Source organism: Phoxinus phoxinus (genome assembly GCF_949152265.1).
Source record: "Phoxinus phoxinus genome assembly, chromosome: 22".
NCBI lineage: Eukaryota > Metazoa > Chordata > Actinopteri > Cypriniformes > Leuciscidae > Phoxinus > Phoxinus phoxinus.
Window position 1 is genome coordinate 24,656,244 of NC_136897.1, and position 21,423 is coordinate 24,677,666.

The window sequence follows — 21,423 nt, forward strand, 5'->3', positions numbered from 1 at the left end:
AAGAGAGACTGAACGTGATAAAATGCCCAGACGCACGGCGGAGTTTTTTTTGTTGTTGTTGTTCTTTGCTTAGAAGTAAAAAGAAGTTGGAAATACCTTTGCAGCGATACTGTCGACGAACATCCTGACGCCGTCCACGCTGAGAGCGACAGTTAGATGAAGCTTTCCTGTCAGTAACAAAATTAACACACGACCAAAATGACAGCGGTGACGGTGAGAAAGCAGCAGTTAATTGAGAACGCATATGATCATAGAAATGTGGATATGTTTGCACCAGCTCTGCAATTCACCTTATCGACTAATCTGTCGACATGATGTCGAAAGAGCAATTCTACAGCTATTGTAATGTCAATGTGACGTGGTTATACGGGCTAATTCACTATATTCACACATACAGAATTGCTCTTTCGACATTATACGGGACATTGTATTCGCTTCATGTGTCAAAACTTTTTTTTTTTTCTATGGTCAATAATAAACTACATTTGTTAACACGAACTAACAATCACTTGGCCTATAGCATGTATTAATCGTGGATAATGTAAATTGCAACATTTTACTAATATTTTTTGTTAAAAATCAAAAGTTGCATTTGTTTTATCATTCGTTAATGCATTTTGAACTAACATGAATAAACAACAAAGAATTGTATTTTTAACTAGCACTAACAAAAGATTAATACATGCTGTAAATAGATTGATAATTGATATCTCATTTTAGCTAATGCATTTAACTAACAGTAACAAATGAGACCTTACTGTAAATTATTAGCGATAAATCTTTAAAAAAAAACATCCCTAAATTCTTAGTGTAAAAGTACATAGCAAATCAATCTGCATGCATTTTAATAATCCTAATTGAGGATATACCATCTTCTATTGTTTATATATATATATATATATATATATATATATATATATATTACTATTAACTAATCTAAAAACTTTATTTATTATTTTATATATACATTTATTTAAGTTTTGTCACATTTGACTAAGTTATGGGCACAATTTTATCCCTAAACCATAGCTAATTAAACCCAAACACGCACGCACACATCCTTTAAAATCTCAATGGACTGAGGCGCATCTTTAATCTGGTAATGAGTTTAGATCCAGCAGTCAAAGGTCATAATGAGGGATTCCGCCTCTTTACTCGCGCACTCTCTCTCTCTCTCTGTCTCTCTCAATCTCTCTCTTCTCGGCACACACCCACTTTCTCTGTCACAGCCAATGCCCATTGCCTCTCGACCTGTGTTGGACACTATAAAGTGTGTGTATGTGCGCTGGCATAAAGCAGCCTCCCTCTCCTCTCCTCCTCCTTTTTCTATCTCTCACAGACACGCAACCAGTGCTCTCCTCAACCTTATTCTATCCTTTCATTCTGTGGTGCTATTAGGCTGAACCCATGGAGGACTACCACAAACCAGACCAGCAGACCGTGCAGGCGCTGAGAAACATTGCCAACCGCCTCCGAATCAACTCTATCAAAGCCACCACCGCAGTGGGCAACGGGTAAGAGCTGCCACAGTTTCTGCAAATACCTGCATATTTTTTTAATGTGACTTATTTGAACAGACAGACAGATAGATAGATAGATAGATAGATAGATAGATAGATAGATAGATAGATAGATAGATAGATAGATAGATAGATAGATAGATAGATAGATAGATAGATAGATAGATAGATAAGATAGATAGATAGATAGATAGATAGATAAGATAAGATAGATAGGCTGTTGAGTGCAAGCAAACACACTCATGCAGACCCTTATGCAAGACATAATCTTTGTCCTCAAAACCTAAGTAGACAGATGGTGAGATGATGCTGCTAAAAAAAGGACAAATTATCATTTATTCTGGATTTTTGATTTTTTTTCTATTTTTTGTATTAATATGTGCATTGCGGCATATTTAAAGTGAGATTAAAAATGCAATTTATTTGAACCATTTTACTTTATTTGACCAGTTTTTAACAGCAACTATGGGGTCGATTTTACTATTATTATTAATAATAATATTTTTTTACAGCAATGCAATTGCAGCTAGTTTTCAATTTGGGACAATTAAAAGGGTAGATTTATGGAATACACCTGTAATCGACTTTTGCAATGTTTGAGAACAATACTAAATATTTATATTTAATCTAATATTAGTCATTATATTTTACATCGCTGTTTAATAAAGAAGTCTTCTTTTGTCATTTATTTTGTTAAGATATGTAATGCTTCATTGAAAAATCTTGTTTGCATTTTAGTTTGGCTCATTTTAAAACAAGAAAACATTGGCATCTGCTTTTTCACTCTTAGGAAGATAAATCATCTGCAATTATATATATATAAAAAAATGTATGAAACTTCAATTAAAAACTTCATTCATTTTTAAGTTTATAAGACGGGTGCATGAAGATGATCATTGTTTTTCATGACCATTGTTTCATACACATGTGAAATTGCATGTTCTTTCCTCTGGGCAAAGTATGTTTTCTAATGGTACTGCTGAGCTGTTATGTAAATTGCCGCATGAATCAAACTGGCGCAGTAATTTATATCTGATATCTAAGCGTAACATTAAATTGCATTTTAAAACACTGATTTGACAGGTGAAGATTTGATCTGATGCCGAGTCTGTTTCACAGCATGTGGTTTTTAGTGCGGTCTTTGACCTAATCTTAAAGCAGATGGGAGTTAGTGGGTGGTATGATTGCTCAAAGCTTTAGATTATGCCATAAGTGTGGTGCCGGTGAGGCATCCTGGATTAAACATCACCTTTGGCATCATTTTGGATAGAAAGTCACTAATTGTCTTATTAAAACCCGACAAGCTAAAAAAAAAGTGTGTGTGTGTGTGTGCGTGCATGCGTGCGTGCGTGCGTGCGTGCGTGTGTGTTGTGTGTGTGTGTGATAATTATTTTAAGTGAATGTTACATAACAAACAATGAAAATGTCTAAATGATTATTTAAATATAAAACTACCTTCACCAATCCTAACCTTCAGAGTCTTTCCCATTTTATTGGCCAGGCATCCAACATCATGCTGCAGTGTGGCAGAGATCATGTCTGTGCTTTTCTTCCATACTATGAAGTACAGGCCAGATGACCCCAAGAACCCCAACAATGACCGCTTTATCCTGTCCAAGGTGAGGTTACGGGAAGAGACTCAGCTAACTGGGATTATTCAAGTGTCAGGTTTGATATTTCAAGTTTAAACCAAGATGACAGTAAGTCCGGAGAATTACATTATTTGGTGCTAAATCTCCTTATAAAAAGTACTGTTGCACTATTATGGTACAGTGATGGTAGAACCATTGCACTTTGAAATAGTGCTACTGAATTATTAACATATCTATATACAAATGGAATTTTACATTATACGCCAAGGTACATTGACGAATACCATGGTATTATAATTAAAAATACACATTGATCTTATTAGCCATTACCTACCAAAATTAAACTATAATAAATATAACTAATTGTACAATGAGTTCCATGACAAATAGTGAAAAGTAGATATAATAAGCCTATTATATAATAAATAATAAAAATATGAATAAATATAAAAAATATAATATCAAAAAAGGTCCCACTTTATATTAAGTGGCTTTAAGTACTATGTACTTACATAAAAAAATAAGTACAATGTACTTATTATGTTCATGTTGTATTGTAAAACACTTTTGCTGCTATTGAGGTGTGATACGGGTAAGGTTAGGGACAGGTGTGCTGGTATGGTTAAGTTTAAGGGTGGGTTAAGGTATAAGGGAATGGTCAAAAGTGTAATTACAAATGTAATTACATACATTAATTACAGCTGTAATTACATGCAGGTATTTTAAAAATATAAGTACAATGTAAAAACATGTATGTACACAATAAGTCCATTGTATCAAATTAGTAATTTCAATGTAAGTACATAGTACTTAAAGCCACTTAATATAAAGTGGGACCTTTTTTTTAATTAAGTAATTGTTTGATAATTGCATAATGGTGGTAATATAATATAATATAACATAAATAATAAAATACAAACAAGTAATGTAATATAATAATAATAATAATAAGATAACATAATAATAATAATAATAATAATAATAATAATAATAAGATAACATAATATAATATAATAATACAGGCCCATGCTACATGTTTATCAGTTCTTAATAAATAAATAAAAAAGTTAAGTAATTGTTTGATAAATGCGTAATGGTGGTATTGTGGTTAATCCATAGATTTTTTTATATATATATATATATATGTTCGTCCACAGGGTCATGCGGCTCCTATCCTCTACTCTGTGTGGGTGGAGATCGGCTTCCTGAAAGAGTCTGAGCTCATGAGCATGTGTCAGGTCGACTCAACTCTGGAGGGACACCCCACACCCGTGAGTAACACACACACACACACACACACTCTCATCTAAGATAAGATGCTCTTCTTTAACATATTCAATCAAAATTATATGAAAGTTGCCTGCTCTCAGAGCAGAAAATATTTAGGAGCATCATGAGAAATATTGTAGTTCATTAGGTCATAAATAATTGTTCAGGTTAAACTGGCTGCAAACGCATGATTAACCAATGAGAGCTGTTATTTTATGTAACATCGAAATGAGTGTATGTGTGTGTGTTTGACAGAAGCAGCAGTTTGTGGATGTGGCCACAGGCTCTCTGGGACAGGGGCTGGGTGTGGCCTGTGGAATGGCCTATTCAGCTAAATACTTTGACAAATCCAGGTAAGAATGTTACCCATAAACCCACACGCTATAAATTATAATAACTGCATATTTTAGCTGTACAGTAAAACAAACAGCTTTATTGCTTGTGATTCATGCAAACTCAAAATTACTTGATCTATTTTAAAGGGGCCCTTTTTCAAAGTCTTGATTTAGTCTTCGGGGTCTACTAGAATAGGTTTTCATTGAATGTTAAAAAAACAAAAACATTATTTTGCAGCACCTCTCTTCCCAGCATGTCAGTAACATTCTGTTTAGCTCCTGTCTCTATGAAGCCCCTCCTTCCAAAAAGCGCAATGTGCTCTGATTGGTCGGCTGCATCAGTGTGTTGTGATTGGTCAACCGCTCCGAGCGTGTTTCTGAAATGCCACGCCCCTTATCATAACCGCGAGTTTCATCATACTACTAATGCAACTCAACCAGGCCTCGCCCCTTTTTTTAGCGTATGCTTTGGTCGGGAATTATTTAAATGAGGAATATTGAGAAGAAAACTCAAGACTACAATCGAGGCGTTTAAGCGAGTTCAGAAACACTGATAGAGAGAATAACTCCTTTTGCAGTGAATTTGTGCTGTTACTTTGCAGACCTTTTCCATCCTTAAACAGCAACATCACACACACCAAAGAAGGTTGAAAAAAGCTAAACAGATTTAAAAAATACCCTAGTGCTCAGATGCTTTAACCGTAAATATAATATGAAAAGATGCAGAAAATGTATTTATCAGAATGCTCACTACAATCTCATGTTTGTTTGTCCGTGTGGGAGTGTGCTGCGGATTTGAAGGGTGTGTTTTCACGTCGAGCTGTGCTTTCACGATTCTTCTGCTCTAATAATCAAAGCCCCCAGCGGCCATCACCCCGGTTATTTTTATATCTTGGATAGAATTCGATATAGGCATAAGCACACAAATGATTCCCAAATTGAAACCTAATTTTTGTGCAGTCCTTTCTTTGGCTAACTCTCTATTTATGCATAATGCATTGTAAAAGCCAATGAATAAATAATCTGTATCTGTGTGAGTGTTGCTGTGCAGAGAACGAGGAATCATGTTGTGCAAGAGCAATTTTACTTAAATCCCAGCTGATTTCTAATCTATTGACCCATCTCTTCTCATTCATGAAAGATCGGGCGTGACAGGAATGTGTCAGGTGGTATTAAGAAGGGCGGAGGTGACGAGGTGTAAGGATGGGAAAGACTTTTTAATGCTTCTCTTATGCTCACCGAGGCTGCATTTATCTGGTCAAAAATACAGTAATTTTTAAAAAAAAATATTATTATAATTTAAAAGAACTGAATATATTGTAAAATGTAATTTATTCCTGTGATCAAAGCTGAATTTTCAGCATCATTACTCCAGTCCTCATTGTCACATGATCCTTCAGAAATCATTCTAATATGCTGATATGATGCTTAAGAAACATGTCTTATTATTGTTGCATTGTCTGTACAAAGTGCACAAAATGTGATTGTCTTTTGACTCTTTTGCAGTTATCACGTGTACTGTCTGCTGGGGGATGGAGAAATGTCGGAAGGGGCTGTATGGGAGGCCATGTCCTTCGCTTCCTACTACCAGCTGGATAATCTGTTGGCCATCCTGGACATCAACCGTCTGGGCCAGAGTGACCCGGCACCACTGCAGCACCATGTGGAGAAGTACCAGAGACGCTGTGAGGCCTTTGGGTAGGTTGGATTGAGATGGTTAAAGGCACGGGCTGGGAGCTAAAACTTTGTAGGCTCAAACCCCAGAAAGGATGATCCATGATGTACCAACCAGGAACCTCAAGTTGTTTCAGGAGGGTTTGGATAAAAGTGTCTTTTAAATTGCATCCTGTATGGGTGAATTTTGAAAAACAAGTCAAGAACATGTCATATTTCACAATATTATTTAAAGGGATAGTTCACCCTTAAATTAAATTGAAGTCATTATTTACTCACCCTGGTGTTGTTCTAATGCCGTATGACCTTATGGACCACAAAAGGAGTATTTTTAAATTAAAATGTCCTGCTCACGCTCGTCCATATAATGGCAGTGAAAAGTGACATGCATCAAGCTTTTAAAAAAAGATGCAGAAGTATCACAGATTGATTTCATACCAAACGTGTCGAATATTGCAAGTGTTCTCTGGGAATATGATCAAATTTGGTGAAAAACAAACCAAAATTTAATGTATTATTAAATGAAGATTCTGACCTTGGCCGTTAGTCTTCTGTTCACTCCGACTCACCAGAAAAAGCACACGAGTTCAAATCAATATTTAACAAAAACACATTATTTTTTGCTTTATTTCAATTATTTTGTTTATTTTATTCATTTTGTTTTCAGTTAAGAACAAAAATACTGGTAAATACATATTTTTATATGTGCATTTATTTGTGTGTGTGTGTGTGTGTGTGTGCAGTATAAAGCCATGAATCAACATGCTGTTTGGTGTTTTTTCAGGTGGCATGCCATCATTGTGGACGGCCACAGTGTGGAGGAGCTTTGTAAAGCCATGAGCCAACCACGCCACCAGCCCACTGCCATCATCGCCAAGACTATCAAGGGCAAAGGCATTTCTGGTATATTTCTTCCTATAACGTCCTAATCTGTAAACACTGATAGAACTATTCCAGGGTTTTTCCTGGGTCAACAATGGTCTTCAGTGGTGGTGGACGAACACAGTCATCCACACACACAGTGCAAAGTACCTGACCCATGTAAACTGCGAGACCAGCATTGACAATAAATCCTAAACAAATCCTATGTATTCATGAAATAGAAAAAAAGGGCTTAGAACTATTTTATATTTAAAACATCTGTAAATGTACATGTGAAAAGTCACTTAGTGACTGATTTGACTGTTAGTCATAAAATAAACAACAAAGTAATAATTTGCATTTACACTCCAATACTTAATGCACAGATCATTTGACATACAGTATCGGATTGTTTTGTTCCGTCCATTGCTATGGTTATCACTGTCAATCAGTTTAAATACGGTTGTCAATCCAGAAACTTTCTAATGTGTAGTTAGCAGCAGCATTAAAAATTTTTTTATTATATGCAGAAAGTGAGCAAAGATCGCTGCCATTATAATCACTAAAGCTGTCAAGTACAACTCGAGGTGAAAACTCACGTTATAATCAATGAAGCTGTGCAATGAATCTCTTATCGTGTTTATACTTAGTTGGTTATAATGAAAGGATTGGCGGGTGTTTTAACCGATGTTGAGCGGATTCTGACTAACTTAAACACATCTGATTGGCCGTTGCATTCACACGCTCAACATATAGGCCTATGTCTGTTATTGATTACATTTCTCAATGCTGTAAAAACACATTATAAACAGAAACATTTGGCACTCTTCACAGAGTGCTTGCTCTCATGGGATCACTTTAAATGCTATCAACGGGTAACGGTACCGCAGAAAAGCAGGTATCATCACATTAAATGATCAAATTCATCTTTGGCGGGATAAAGATTCATTTTGGTATCCGGCAAAATATTTGCAATGCAGGAAAAAGCCTGTAACACTTTGTTGTCTTCAGTGGCAGAAGATAAGATGGGATGGCATGGCAAGGTGCTGTCAAAGGACATGGCAGAGAGCGTCCTGAGAGACATCCAGAGCCGCATCCTGAACAGTAACAAGCGCATGTACCCGACCTCACCCATTGAAGACGCTCCACCCGTGAGCCTGCGCAATATCCGCATGCCCAGCGCTCCCAACTACAAGTCTGGAGAGAAGGTGAGAGGACAAGGCAAAAAAAAAAAAAGATGGACTGATGGTTAGATGGATGATATATACAGTGCGTGTATAATTATTATGCAAGTCAATATTCTGATCTTTTTTTTTTTCAAGCACATTTGACCAATTCCAAACCATGTCAATCTTAATAACTATTAATTTTGTATAATAATGTATAAGTGATAATTGTTAACGAGGGCTGGGAGTGAAAAACGGCTTATATTTAGATGTGCAGGTTTTCTTTTATAGAAAAAAATGGGCCAAAAAGTATATTTAACTCGCAATTTCTACAGTACTGCATCCTTCTCATGGACATTTAATAAATAAATCACTTATAAATAAACATATTCTAAATGAATAGTAGTTATTAAGATTGATGTGGTTTGGAATTGTTAAAATGTGCTTAGAAAAAAATGTGACTTCATCACATCGACTATAATGATAATAATAATTATGCAGGCACTGTAGGCATAATTATCATGGTCTAGCTCTCTTCACCATGTTTTTTCCCAACAGATTGCCACCTGCAAGGCATATGGGATGGCCTTGGCCAAACTGGGACGTTACAACGAGCGAGTGGTGGCTATGGATGTCGACACCAAAAACTTCACCTACTCTGAAATCTTTAAAAACGAGCATCCCAACCGCTTTATTGAGTGCTACAGCGCAGAGCAGAACATGGTAGGAAACTATGAAGTATTATCATTAAAATATCTGAAAGATCCAAAATTTCTATTGTCGGGCAGCACTGATTCCAATGCGTACTTTTTTTCACCTTTCTTCTGCATAGGCAGCCAAGTTTGATTGAAAGCTCATTTTTCCAGCTGTGTTTTACCCCTTTAATCGCTACATTTTAGCGCCCTTAACAGTTTCGAGAGCCAAATCAAAGGTCTGCACATTTGGAAGAGCTTAGTGAACGAAAAACCCGTAAACACTCCCTAGATTGTTCTGGATAAAGTAGAGCTGTGGGATTGGACACGAAAAATGCCCCTCAAAGCACCGAAGTCGCTGGTTTGTTGAATAATACATGCGCTCTATCCATAATGCAGCAGTGAAGATGTGACCCACTTACGCTCCATTTTGCACCGCGCCCTGCTGCAGTGCCTTTCCCCGAGAAGCCATGCAGAAAACCTGCACCGCCTTCATCTCATAAGCACATTCTTTAGGATCTGTGCTGTAAGCCAAAATATTTCTGCTTTGTCTCTACAGTCATTGTTCCCTTGGTATATGTGGTAGGTAAAATGTAGGTCACTCGTTTGTGATTTCTAGTTTTGGGAAGCGATCGCAATGGACGCGATAATAATCTGAATACTAATTAAATGGTCAGAGTTCATATCTGTTCGACACAGTCGACCAATCAGAGGCAATACTGACACTAATTAGAGGACATATATTAATAGATCTTAGCGTGCATACTAATGAGGGAGTCATATGCACTACTGTCTGTCAAAAAGGAAATATGAATTGATTTTGATAGCCAAATGCAAATGTTATTATAGCGTGGCTTCAAAAAGTATTTGGACACTTAAGCCACAGTTTAAATGTATAAATGACATTGCATTTAAAATGAAAGAAATAAAATATACTTGTTTTAAAGAAAAATTTATTTAGCAAGTTTTAGGCAAAACTCTAAAAGTTATTAGAACACATGCCATTTTTATTATTATTTAATTATTATTTTTTAAATTTTATATATATATATATATATATATATATATATATATATATATATACACACAGTATACATATATATGTATATATATGTAGCATTATTGTGTCTTAGGCTCACATGGAGTGGATTTGAGACAGGAAACAGGAAATGATAGCGAGTGTGTGTGAGCTGCATGTTGGTAATTCCTCTTATATGAAGGATAAAATGGAGTTCCTGTTTAGCAGATTCCATGTGTCTCTTCTCTAGTATATAACAACCTACAAAATATTGAGGGGGTATTGGGTATTAAAAGTATTTATGTCTGATGCATCTGCCTGTATATTACCACATGTCATGTCTTTTGGTTTGGATATGCTCTTGTGTATCATTTCTTTCAAAGAATTTCAAAATAAAGTGGTTCTAGTATAATTTGTATTGTGCTTGGGTTATATGGCTACTATGCACTTGCTAATATGTTGTGAGTGGGGTTTGCTAGGGTTTTCTGGGTGGTTTCTAGGGTGTTGCTAGGTTGCTCTTATATTGTTATAGGCCCATGTTAAAAGAGCCAAAAGCCCGATCAGTTCGTAATGTTGCGAGATCAGGATCAAAATGTTTTCACACCATTATCTATCTCTCACAGGTCAGTGTTGCCACGGGCTGTGCCGCACGCGAGCGAAACATCGTGTTCGCCAGCAGCCTGGCCACTTTCTTCACCCGCGCATATGACCAGCTCCGCATGGCCGCCATCTCAGACAGCAACATTAACCTCTGCGGCTCCCACTGCGGCCTGTCTGTCGGTAAGAAGTATCTTCCTTTGTTTCACAGACCACAATCAAAGCCCCACCCCCTTCTAACAGACAGGTTCACTCTCCAATCAAAGTTCTTCCTTTTAAGCCATGCCCATTTCCAGCACCGCCCATGGAGTGCATTAGTACCGGCGCACTTTTTCAGTGGCCTTGGTTCCGGAAGTATTTTTTCCATTAATTTTATAGGGATTTTAAAAAAAGTCTTTGTTAAAGAGTTATAAGCCGCGAATCAAACTAACCAGCTGTAAGGTGAATCACAACATTGCAAACTTCAATCCCATGAAACACTGGGAATGACTAAATCAAATTAAAAATGATGGAGAAATATAAAACTGTTTATTTACATTTTTTGATTATATTTATATAAACAATATATTTTAAGATGCAAAATGATATATATACAAATATTTAAGTATTTTGAACTCGATTACATCATTTGTGGTACTTCATGGGAGTTCATGGGGTTCCCTGCCAGCTATTTTGGCGCGAATTGCTTACTCTGACTCTGATTGGTGGAATTCTGTATATAGCATTATGGGTAATGTAGTTTTCCACCACAAATTCAGCTGTTAAACACGATTATTAAAAAAAAATAAAAAAAAAATAACACTGGCTGAAGGCAAACAAAAGCATATTTCATTCATCGTTCAAAACCTAACCCCTAACTTAAGAACTCACTGCAGGGCTGTCTTTATAGAGTTATTGTTAAGAATATTAATTATTATAATATGAATTAATATGAATACATTATAATATGAATTTTTACTTCCGGAACCTGACTGTCGCACTCTATTCTCCTCTCTCACACACTGCAGCTGTGACTCTTAACTATGTTGTTTTTGAATAGATTTGTGAGCAATTCACCCCTCCTTTTCCTGAAGCTGTCTTTCTAATGTGTGTTTTGTTCTCCTGGTCGTCTGGAGGTGGTGCAACTCTTAGCACAACCCCTTCTCCCTCTCTCCCTCCCCCTGTGTATCTCGGAGGCTGTCTCCGGGTGACCAGGCATCCCCTCCGTTAGCACAGGTACACTGCATGCCACTCCGTCTGTCTGTACACCTGCCTGACTGCCTGTCTGTCTGCTCGACTGTCACATGTGTGTGCACCTACCTCACATATCTGATGATGTACAAATGCTGTTCAGTCTAAATGAACAGTGCCAGTATGTGGCTGATGTGTGTGTGTGCTTCAGGACAGGACGGACCGGCCCACATGGGGCTGGAGGACATGGCTATTTTTAGAGCCATCCCCACTGCCACCATTTTCTACCCCAGTGATGCCATGTCCACTGAAAAGGCTGTGGAGCTTGCAGCCAACACTAAGGTTGGCATGTTATATCTGCTATTATCAGTGGTCGATAACTGATCCTGGTACACAGTACTTCAAATTCAAACAAAATATTTGAACACAGAAACTGGACAGCACATTATCTATTGATAAGGATGTTGGTATATTCCGAATTGAATTGAAATGCTTTTAAAATTACAATTTAATGTATGAATTTCTATTCAATTTGATTTGAGGTAGAATTTAGTGCAGTCTAAGAGAGTGAGATAGATAGATAGATAGATAGATAGATAGATAGATAGATAGATAGATAGATAGATAGATAGATAGATAGATAGATAGATAGATAGATACAGTATAATAGATAGATAGATAGATAGATAGATAGATAGATAGATAGATAGATAGATAGATAGATAGATGTAATATAGATAGATATGTGTAATATAGATAGATAGATAGATAGATAGATAGATACAGTATATAGATAGATAGATAGATAGATAGATAGATAGATAGATAGATAGATAGATAGATAGATAGAAACAGTATAATAGATAGATAGATAGATAGATAGATAGATAGATAGATAGATAGATAGATAGATGTAATATAGATAGATAGATAGATAGATAGATACAGTATATAGATAGATAGATAGAAGATAGATAGATGTAAGATACTGTAGATAGATAGATAGATAGATAGATAGATAGATAGATAGATAGATAGATAGATGTAATATAGATAGATAGATAGATAGATAAATAGATAGATAGATAGATAGATAGATAGATAGATAGATAGATAGATACAGTATATAGATAGATCGATATATAGAAGTAAGATAGATAGATAGATAGATAGATAGATAGATAGATAGATAGATAGATAGATAGATAGATAGATAGATACAGTATATAGATAGATCGATATATAGAAGTAAGATAGATAGATAGATAGATAGATAGATAGATAGATAGATAGATAGATAGATAGACAATTCTAATTATAATCCTATTTAAAAATGTAAGTAAAAGTATTTAAATTTAGTTTGTTCCTTCCTGTAGGGTGTTTGCTACATCAGGACCACTCGTCCAGAGACTGCGATCATTTACAACAGCACTGAGGACTTCCACGTTGGCCAGGCCAAGGTAACGCCTCTCCCTTTATCAACAATTGATATTTAAAATATGTTGTTTTGGCACATTTCACCACTAATATATGATAATGTGGCATACATGTATAAATTACCTGACCAGGTGGTGTGCCAGAGTAAGGAAGATCAGGTTACAGTGATCGGAGCTGGAATGACCCTCCATGAAGCTCTGGCTGCAGCTGAGCTCCTCAAGAAAGGTAAAATCCTACACAAAAATATATATATATATAGATTATATCTATATAGATTTGGTCAGTACTGTATATCTTCGCCATGAATAAGAATTTGTTCCGTGAAATTAAGAGTTTTAGTTAATAATTCACTCCCACGATTTATTAATCTGTTCCTTTGTTTTAATAAATCATGGCCACATTGTACTAATTCATTCCCTCTTTTAGATTTAACTAAAACAAGGGAACAGATTATTACAATTTTGCCATGATTTAGTAAAACGAGGGAACAAATTCTTAGTTGGTTTCCCACATGTCATGTGTGGGGCTCCGTAGACTTGTATTGTGATGTTGCTATGCAAACTTAATATAGACTCTTCACCTGATGTGTGATGTGCTGTGTGTGTGTGTGTGTGTGTGTGTGTGTGTGTGTGTGTGTGTGTGTGTGTGTGTGTCATCCCCCAGAGAAAATTTACATCAGAGTGATCGATCCATTTACAATCAAACCCCTGGATGGCAAAACCATCATCGACCATGTGCGCGTCACCAGGGGTCGTGTCATCACGGTTGAGGACCACTATTATGAAGGTGGGTTTTGAGCTTAGATCACATTATCCCTTGTCTCAAGCACACATTTCAGCATGCCTACACATCCAAGCGGCATCGACAGCACGTCCAGCCGTCGAGTCGCTCTGTGAGGCCTTGAGTGAGGTTGTGGCAGTGTGCAATTGGCTGGCCGGACGAAACGTGATGTGTTGGCCAGTTGTCATTGGATTGGGGGAGCGAGAGGCATTGTGTTGTTATAATCGTTTGATATTATTTTTTTTTTGGGGGGTGGGGGCCGTGTCTCATTCTGTTTATTCAGGGGGAAAAAAGACTCAGAGAAGCGGAGGGCTGTCAGGTCTCCTTAAGCAAACGTACGCCTGCAGGGCATGTTGTGACCTAGATAACACAGACCGCCCTGGACCTGGCATTACTGCCTGCGTGCCAGAGGAGGAGTGAGCCTGAGAGAGAGAGAGAGAGAGAGAGAGAGAGAGAGAGGGAGAGAGAGAGCGCGAGAGAGAGAGGGAAAGAGAGAGAGAGAGAGAGAGAGAGAGAGAGAGAGAGAGAGAGAGAGAGAGAGAGAGAGAGAGAGAGAGAGAGAGAGAGAGAGAGAGAGAGAGAGAGAGAGAGCGAGAGAGAGAGTTTAATATCCAAAATCATTCTGAAAGCAAACATCCCCTCTGCCCCGCGGGAGAGAAAGAGGATAGAGATGGATAGAGAGAACGTGATTGCAGCAAGGTTGAAAGCAGGGGCATGCAGGGATGAAGAGATTTGGATAGTCTATTAAGGCATGATGTCTGGTATCTGAACATAACATCTGAATTTTAAAAGCAAAACATGGTGCAGAAGGTCAATCGGCGACCTTTATGCACAGGTGAATGCGAATTTAAAAACTGGTTTTGGTTAATTGTCAGCCAGTTAAACCAGTTTCAGACCAGCATAAACCAGATAAGACCTGAAAACCACCATAGGCTCTTTTTGTTTATATATATATATATATATATATATATATTGAAAAGTATACTTACTGTATATTCAGCAGGGATACATTAAATTGACTGAAAGTGACAGCGAAGGCATTTATAATGATTTATGATTTGTTCTTTTGAACTTTCTATTCATCAAAGAATCCTGTAGAAAATCATGATTTCCACAAACATATTTTTAACATTGATAAGTTTCTTGAGCACCAAATCAGCATATTAGAATGATATATGAGGTATATATGAGATGAGGACTTCATGATACAAGAAATTATATTGCATACAATTCTGACATCACAAAGACAAAACATGATTTCCCAAGACACCAATGGTGTAATTTTCTGTCAGAAAAAAGTAGGGTCATTTTGTGTGGTATTCCTTAAAAATGGCTTCTCATCTTTACATGCTGTAATTGCACAGGTGGCCTGGGGGAGGCGGTGTGCTCCGCTATCGTGAATGAGCCTGGTTTCACTCTCCAGCGTCTGGGTGTCGCTCACGTTCCCCGCAGCGGCAAAATGTCCGACCTGCTCAAAATCTACGGCATTGACCGCGACTCCATCGCACAGATGGTCAGGAAGATGCTCAGCAGCTCGGCCAACGCCAAGTGAACCTGTTCGCTTTGCCCCGCCCACTCCATCCAAATCCATCGAAAAACCAGCTCCACAAACACGGTCACATGACTCCTCTTCAGATTGTGACCCTTCCCTCCACCTCTTTCACTGTGAATGACCCTAATGTGAGTATAATAGTAATGTGAGATACGTGCTGTACATTTTGAAGTAATGGTCACATTAGATTTTTTTGTTTTCCTTACAAATACACTACTGTTTAAAAGTTCGGGGTACGATATTTTAAAAAATAAATAATGTTTTTATTCAGCAAGGATGCATTCAATTGATCAAAAGTGACAGTAAATACATTTATAGTGTTACAAAATAAATGCTGTTCTTTTGAATTTTCTATTCATCAAAGAACCATGAACACAGATTCCACAAAAATATTAAGCAACAAAACTGTTTTTAACATTGATAATAACAATAAATGTTTCCTGAGCAGCAAATCAGCATATTAGAGTTATCTTTGAAGGATCATGTGACCACAGGAATAAATTATATTTTAAAATAGAACATAGAAAACAGTTATTTAAAAATTGTAATAATATTTCACACTATTACTATTTATACTGTATTTTTGATCCTGTATTTGCAGCCTTGGTGAGCTTAAGAGACTTCTTTTAAAAACATTACAAAATCTTATCAACCTCAAACTTTTGAATGCTAGTTTACATATAAATACACATACAGGAGTCCTTTTCTAACTCTTCTCCTGTACTAATAAGTCACTGACAGTATAAAATTAACATTGCAACCATTTTTACTCACGTATTGTGATGTATTTCAAGCAAAACGGGTTTGTAAATGAGGAAAAAAAATGTAGTAGGGGATTTGATTTTGTCCATCTGGAATTAACTGTTGAAAGACAAACCTTTAAATTTTGTCCCCATTTGAAACTCAAAGGTTAGCGATGCTAAGACGTATTTTACACCACCTCAGAAAACGTCAATATGCTGTACAATGTGACACTTTAACTGTGTTTTTAACTGTCATTTGATAAGATCCAACTATAAAACTGTTTGCATATTTTAATACTTTTTATATTGTTATGGTGTAGCTATGACGACGGGGCGGGGCTGGATTTCACGGGAACAGATACGTGTTTGAAAAAAAAAAAAAGATTTGATGTTAGATGAATAGAGTGTAGTCTTAAGAAGAAGAAAAAGATGATCAAATGAGAATGTCTGAAGGGTGCTTCACTTCAAAGTGTTCAGTTAATGGTTGTCTTCTATGAAACCGTTTGTAGTTTGGTCTCTGTGTTTAAAAAGATGGAGTAGCATGTTGTGGTGTTATGAGCATGAAACTTGAGAAGATAAAGAGATGAATGGAACCATGCTGTCACTGGAACGTGCTGTTATATGGGAACTTTGAACCTACAATTAACACTTTCTCTGTTATTTTTCTATGTATCTCAACAAGTCATTGATTAAAGCCCTCTACATTTGAGTTTGAGAATTCATGAATGTCTTGCCTCTTTTATTCACACTCATGCTATAGGAGAGACACCGGGGCTAGTTGTCACAAACTTGAAAGTCAGTTTTACTATGCATTTCCATGGCACAGGTCATTTCAGAACACATAAGCCACTATTGAGGCATGTTGTCTCAGTGGGAACCTGCTGTATATTCAAACAAATGAGAAGAATGCATTTGTTTGCTATATAAAATACTTACTATTCTAAATTATACTTTTATATCAAACAAAAAAGGCATCTTCCACATTATTTATGTGGTTTTGTAGTCTATTTAATGGGTTTTCAGAAAAAAATTAACTACTTTTATATAAAGTAAAAAAAGGCATCTTTACATTCTTTTTTTTTTACACATTATTTATATAGAATGTATTCTAGGTTATTCAATAGGTTTTCAGGAGAAAAATGCAGCTGTTCCTCCATCTACCAGCAGGAGCAAACTGCTTGAAGGTACAATATGTTACTTTTGTTTGTTTGTTCAAAATGGACGAAATTTAAAGGTACACGCCGACTTTTTTGGGACTTTAGCTTATTCACCGTATCCCCCAGAGTTAGATAAGTCCATACATACCCTTTTCATGTCTCTGCGTACCGTAAATCTGTCTGACGCACCCACCGCTAGCCTAGCTTAGCACAAAGACTGGAGGTAAACAGCTCCAGCTAGCATACTGCTCCCAAGTGCAGATAAGTGACAAAATAACGCCAACATTTTCCTATTTACATGTTGTGATTTGTATAGTCAGAGCGTGTAAAAATAACAAGGTCACATGAGACACAGCCATCTTCTAACCATATACATACTGGGAACTATATTCCCAGAAGGCGAAGCACTGCTACTTGGGTGGAGTGATTAGCGCAACACTCTGAGCGAACTCTCTGCTCCTCCCCATGGTGTTTTGGTGGTGACCTTGTTATTTGTACACGCTGTGACTATACAAAATAAGCTAAAGTCCCAAAAAAGTCGGCGTGTTCCTTTAAATGAGTCAATACATCATCAATTATTCTTCTAAAACATGTTTAGTTTTTGTCTTACCCTGATTCACCATGGAAAGCCTATTATAAGTGTTTATATTTTAGACTGGGCAGGATGGTTTTCACAAGAAATGTCTCGTCATATCCATAAATAGAGAAATGTTGCTCCGGCTACTTCGGTGTGTTTATGGTGTGGGAGTGACATAGGTTAGTTGTCACAAAGAGTGAGAAAGGTTGACATGGAGCTGCTAAATCTCAAAATCACCCGTTTAAAAAAAAAAAGCCGAACCGTGGAGAGTCTGCTGGCAAAAAGAGATCGCGACCGAGTGCGTAATATTATGAGAATCAACAAGGGCTTACCTTTCTGGAGATGGTGAGATGGTGTTTTAAATACTCAACAGGTGAGTAATTTTATTTTATTTAAAACATCAATTTTGCCATAGCTCTCAAACAGAGTTCATAGTAAAGCATTATCTATTGTGAAGGCTCATATTCATCTGCACAGTCACACAGAGCCGAAGCACAAACTAAACATGTTCTTCCTCAAAATACATGCAGTTTTGTTTTTAGCCGCTAGAGGGACAAAAGTTACATAGAACACGAAACAGCAAAATGTAAAAGGTAACATAAATAATGAAAAAATATTAAACCATCGTTTTAAAGGCAGATATTGAAATTAGTACAACATTAATTCACATTTGCTTTGATATAAAGGGATGAATGCACAAATGGACACCTGCAACAGACATTGACAATGATCATATTTCTGGAAATACACATACTATACTAATTATGGTAAAGTTAAATCAATTAAAATTTTCCTTTCTTACCTTTAGTGAACACTAACTTAATTTCAGCCATAGTAACGCCATCTCTTCCTGTTTTAAAAAACAGGAACAAATTAAATCTCTCTTGGGTGACCTCAAGAGCCACCCCAATGCCACACATGATGAATCCCTGCAGTATACAGTAGTTCATATGAAAGGTCCAATACATGATCAAGAAAATGTTCTCACCGTAGAGCATTATATTTGCGTATTGCTCCTCTTAAGGCAAACACAGTGAGGCCCGCGCCACAAGACAGAGTATAAACTGGAAAAAAAAAAAAAATGAAGAACTTATTGCATTAAATATAGTACCGTTTAAAAGTTTAGGGTCGGTAAGATTATTTTATGTTTTAGAAAGAAGTCTCTTATGATCATCAAGGCTGCATTTATTTAATCAAAAGTACAGTAAAAACAGTAATATTGTCAAATATTGGCAAAGCTTAATTTTCAGTTTCATTACTCCAAACTTCATTTTGAGGAAACAGTGATATTTTTTTATAAATAGAAGTTCGGACAGCATTTGAAACTAGAAATAGGCTATATACACAGTATCTTCAATTTAATCCTTGCTGAATAAAAGTATTTATTTATTTATTTATTTTGAAAAAATCTTACTGACCCCAAACTTTTGAACAGTAGAGTACTGAATTTATAAAATATACAGTAATTCCAAAATGTATCAGAGGCACCATCTTGAAGATAGAGCTGAAAGGAAGAGGCGCAGCGTGGGTTCAGGACACTAACAAACCTTATGATATGAAGATGTGTGGTTAACATACCATTATAAGACCTGAGATGGAGGATGGTCACAAAGAGAGCCATACAATAACCCCAGATGACATCTGTAGAAAATAATATATTTTATAAAAAATAAAAATAAAATTAATTATATATATATTTGTCAAATAGCCTGATAGAAGAATGGGCAACTTGTCTGAAGATTATAAAAAAAGTTAAGTAAAGAGTAACCTTTCCAGTGGTAAGGTCGACCCTTACATCTTCTGGTATGTGCTGGCAAACCTGTTAAAAAAGTTAAATCAAATTTTCAACATAGGTAAATTGCATTTTAATGGCATTTTAATCCAAGTTGTGCATGTATTTAGATTAGATACATTTCACATCTTCCACTTTCCACTCTCATTAATTTGATAAGTTTTAACAACACATCTTACCAATGCTGGCACCCACACATTCAAACACTACGGTGAAGAACACACCGAGAACTGAAGGCACCACAATGTCTGGAAAAGATTAACATTTTGATAAATTATTGACTTAAAGTATATGGTGTATATAGTATATGGTGACACTTTTTTTTGTCATTAAAAACACTTCAAACAAACCTTTTGAAAGTGTTTTCCTCGTGTGTAAGATTTTGTGGAAAAAAGAAATATAGGCTAAGTCCTGTTCACACCATCACGATAAAGATATAGTTCTTCTAAATATAATCATATTTATTATAATAATATAAATATATCATTCTAAATATAAAATAATCGCACAGAAAAACGATATCGTTGAAATATACTTGTTTTTTTAGCGGTCGTGAAGTAATTACTTATTCACAAAAAGTGCATAGCCTACTCAAGAAAGTATGCGATTTTGGACGCAGCCAGCGACAGCCAATCAGAATCGATCCTGCTTTAACGAGCACGAGCATTTAAAGCTGCAGATGACAGAACTGCAGAGGCGCATAGAATAAACAGTGTTATCGTTCGTTGGGTGCTATAGTTATGGTTATCTTATATCGTTCTTAGTGTGAACGGGCCTTTAATTCTGAAAAAATATATTGTAAATGATAGTTTCAGTAAACCACACCCTTCTTCACTCGTGACTTCACTTAACTCGTGACTTCACTACTCTTCATAGTATGCATACTGGAAAAAAAAAAAAAATACTTCTTACTTCTTAATGGCCTGTACAGTAATAGTCCACAGCCAATGCCAAAGCAGATAGAGAAAAAGTGGTAATATTTATCTGCGGGGAAAGTCAATAACTATCATAAATATGTATAAACTTTCAGTTTTGATTTAAAATAGTTCTGATAGCAAACTTACAGTGGTTGTAAAAATCCAAAGCACCCTATAAAGACATAAGTAGACATTGTACAATATTAACTGAGTCTGTACTATTGAATTATTCTTTCTTATATATAGTAGCCTATAAGAAAGAACAAAACAGAAGCTTACCATTGGATTGATAGTTCACCTTTTTAATTCTCATTAATTCTGCGTCGACTCACTCAAGTGTGATTTAATGGCAGAGATGGCTTGGCATGAAGTATATTTTCACTTTCAGATTGATGGGCAACCCCCGTTCTGTTCTATAATCACATGCAATTGTTGTGGCAACATGAAAGAAAAGCTGATGCTAGCATATCTTGAACACAATGGCAGACAATTAGCCTACACCAAATTTCAGAGGTTGAGCAGGGATTCAAACCTCGAGGAAAGCAGACAGATTAAGAGGAATTTAATATATATT

The 21,423-nt window shown here is 36.3% G+C and overlaps 2 protein-coding genes across 6 annotated transcripts; one reads left to right on the plus strand and one right to left on the minus strand.

Annotated features, from left to right (window-relative positions):
- The first annotated feature begins 1,259 nt into the window (after nt 1-1,259).
- tkta (transketolase a) lies at nt 1,260-17,128 on the plus strand. Its single transcript, XM_079598565.1, has 14 exons — nt 1,260-1,514; nt 3,022-3,139; nt 4,270-4,383; nt 4,637-4,734; nt 6,223-6,414; nt 7,175-7,293; nt 8,263-8,459; nt 8,976-9,140; nt 10,751-10,907; nt 12,106-12,236; nt 13,271-13,354; nt 13,463-13,556; nt 13,995-14,117; nt 15,476-17,128. Exons 1-14 carry the CDS (start codon nt 1,408-1,410, stop codon nt 15,661-15,663), a joined length of 1,887 nt encoding a protein of 628 aa, XP_079454691.1. The 5' UTR covers nt 1,260-1,407; the 3' UTR covers nt 15,664-17,128.
- Nucleotides 17,129-18,491: 1,363 nt separating this feature from the next.
- LOC306991083 (uncharacterized protein) lies at nt 18,492-21,290 on the minus strand. 5 transcript variants are annotated; one of them, XR_013796029.1, is made up of 10 exons: nt 21,148-21,290; nt 20,997-21,021; nt 20,845-20,916; nt 20,112-20,180; nt 19,909-19,959; nt 19,719-19,781; nt 19,559-19,644; nt 19,129-19,204; nt 18,943-18,990; nt 18,717-18,848 (listed from the first exon to the last, which is right to left on the minus strand). XR_013796029.1 is itself a non-coding variant. In XM_079598581.1 (9 exons), the coding sequence occupies exons 1-8, from the start codon at nt 21,160-21,162 to the stop codon at nt 18,966-18,968; spliced, it is 396 nt and encodes a 131-aa protein (XP_079454707.1). In that variant the 5' UTR covers nt 21,163-21,290; the 3' UTR covers nt 18,492-18,848; nt 18,943-18,965. The 5 variants fall into 5 exon arrangements, 3 of the variants coding, with proteins under 3 accessions (XP_079454707.1, XP_079454709.1, XP_079454708.1); XM_079598581.1 differs by lacking the exon at nt 19,559-19,644 and having other exon boundaries at nt 18,492-18,848; XM_079598583.1 differs by lacking the exon at nt 19,559-19,644 and having other exon boundaries at nt 18,492-18,848; nt 21,129-21,237.
- Nucleotides 21,291-21,423: the final 133 nt, after the last annotated feature.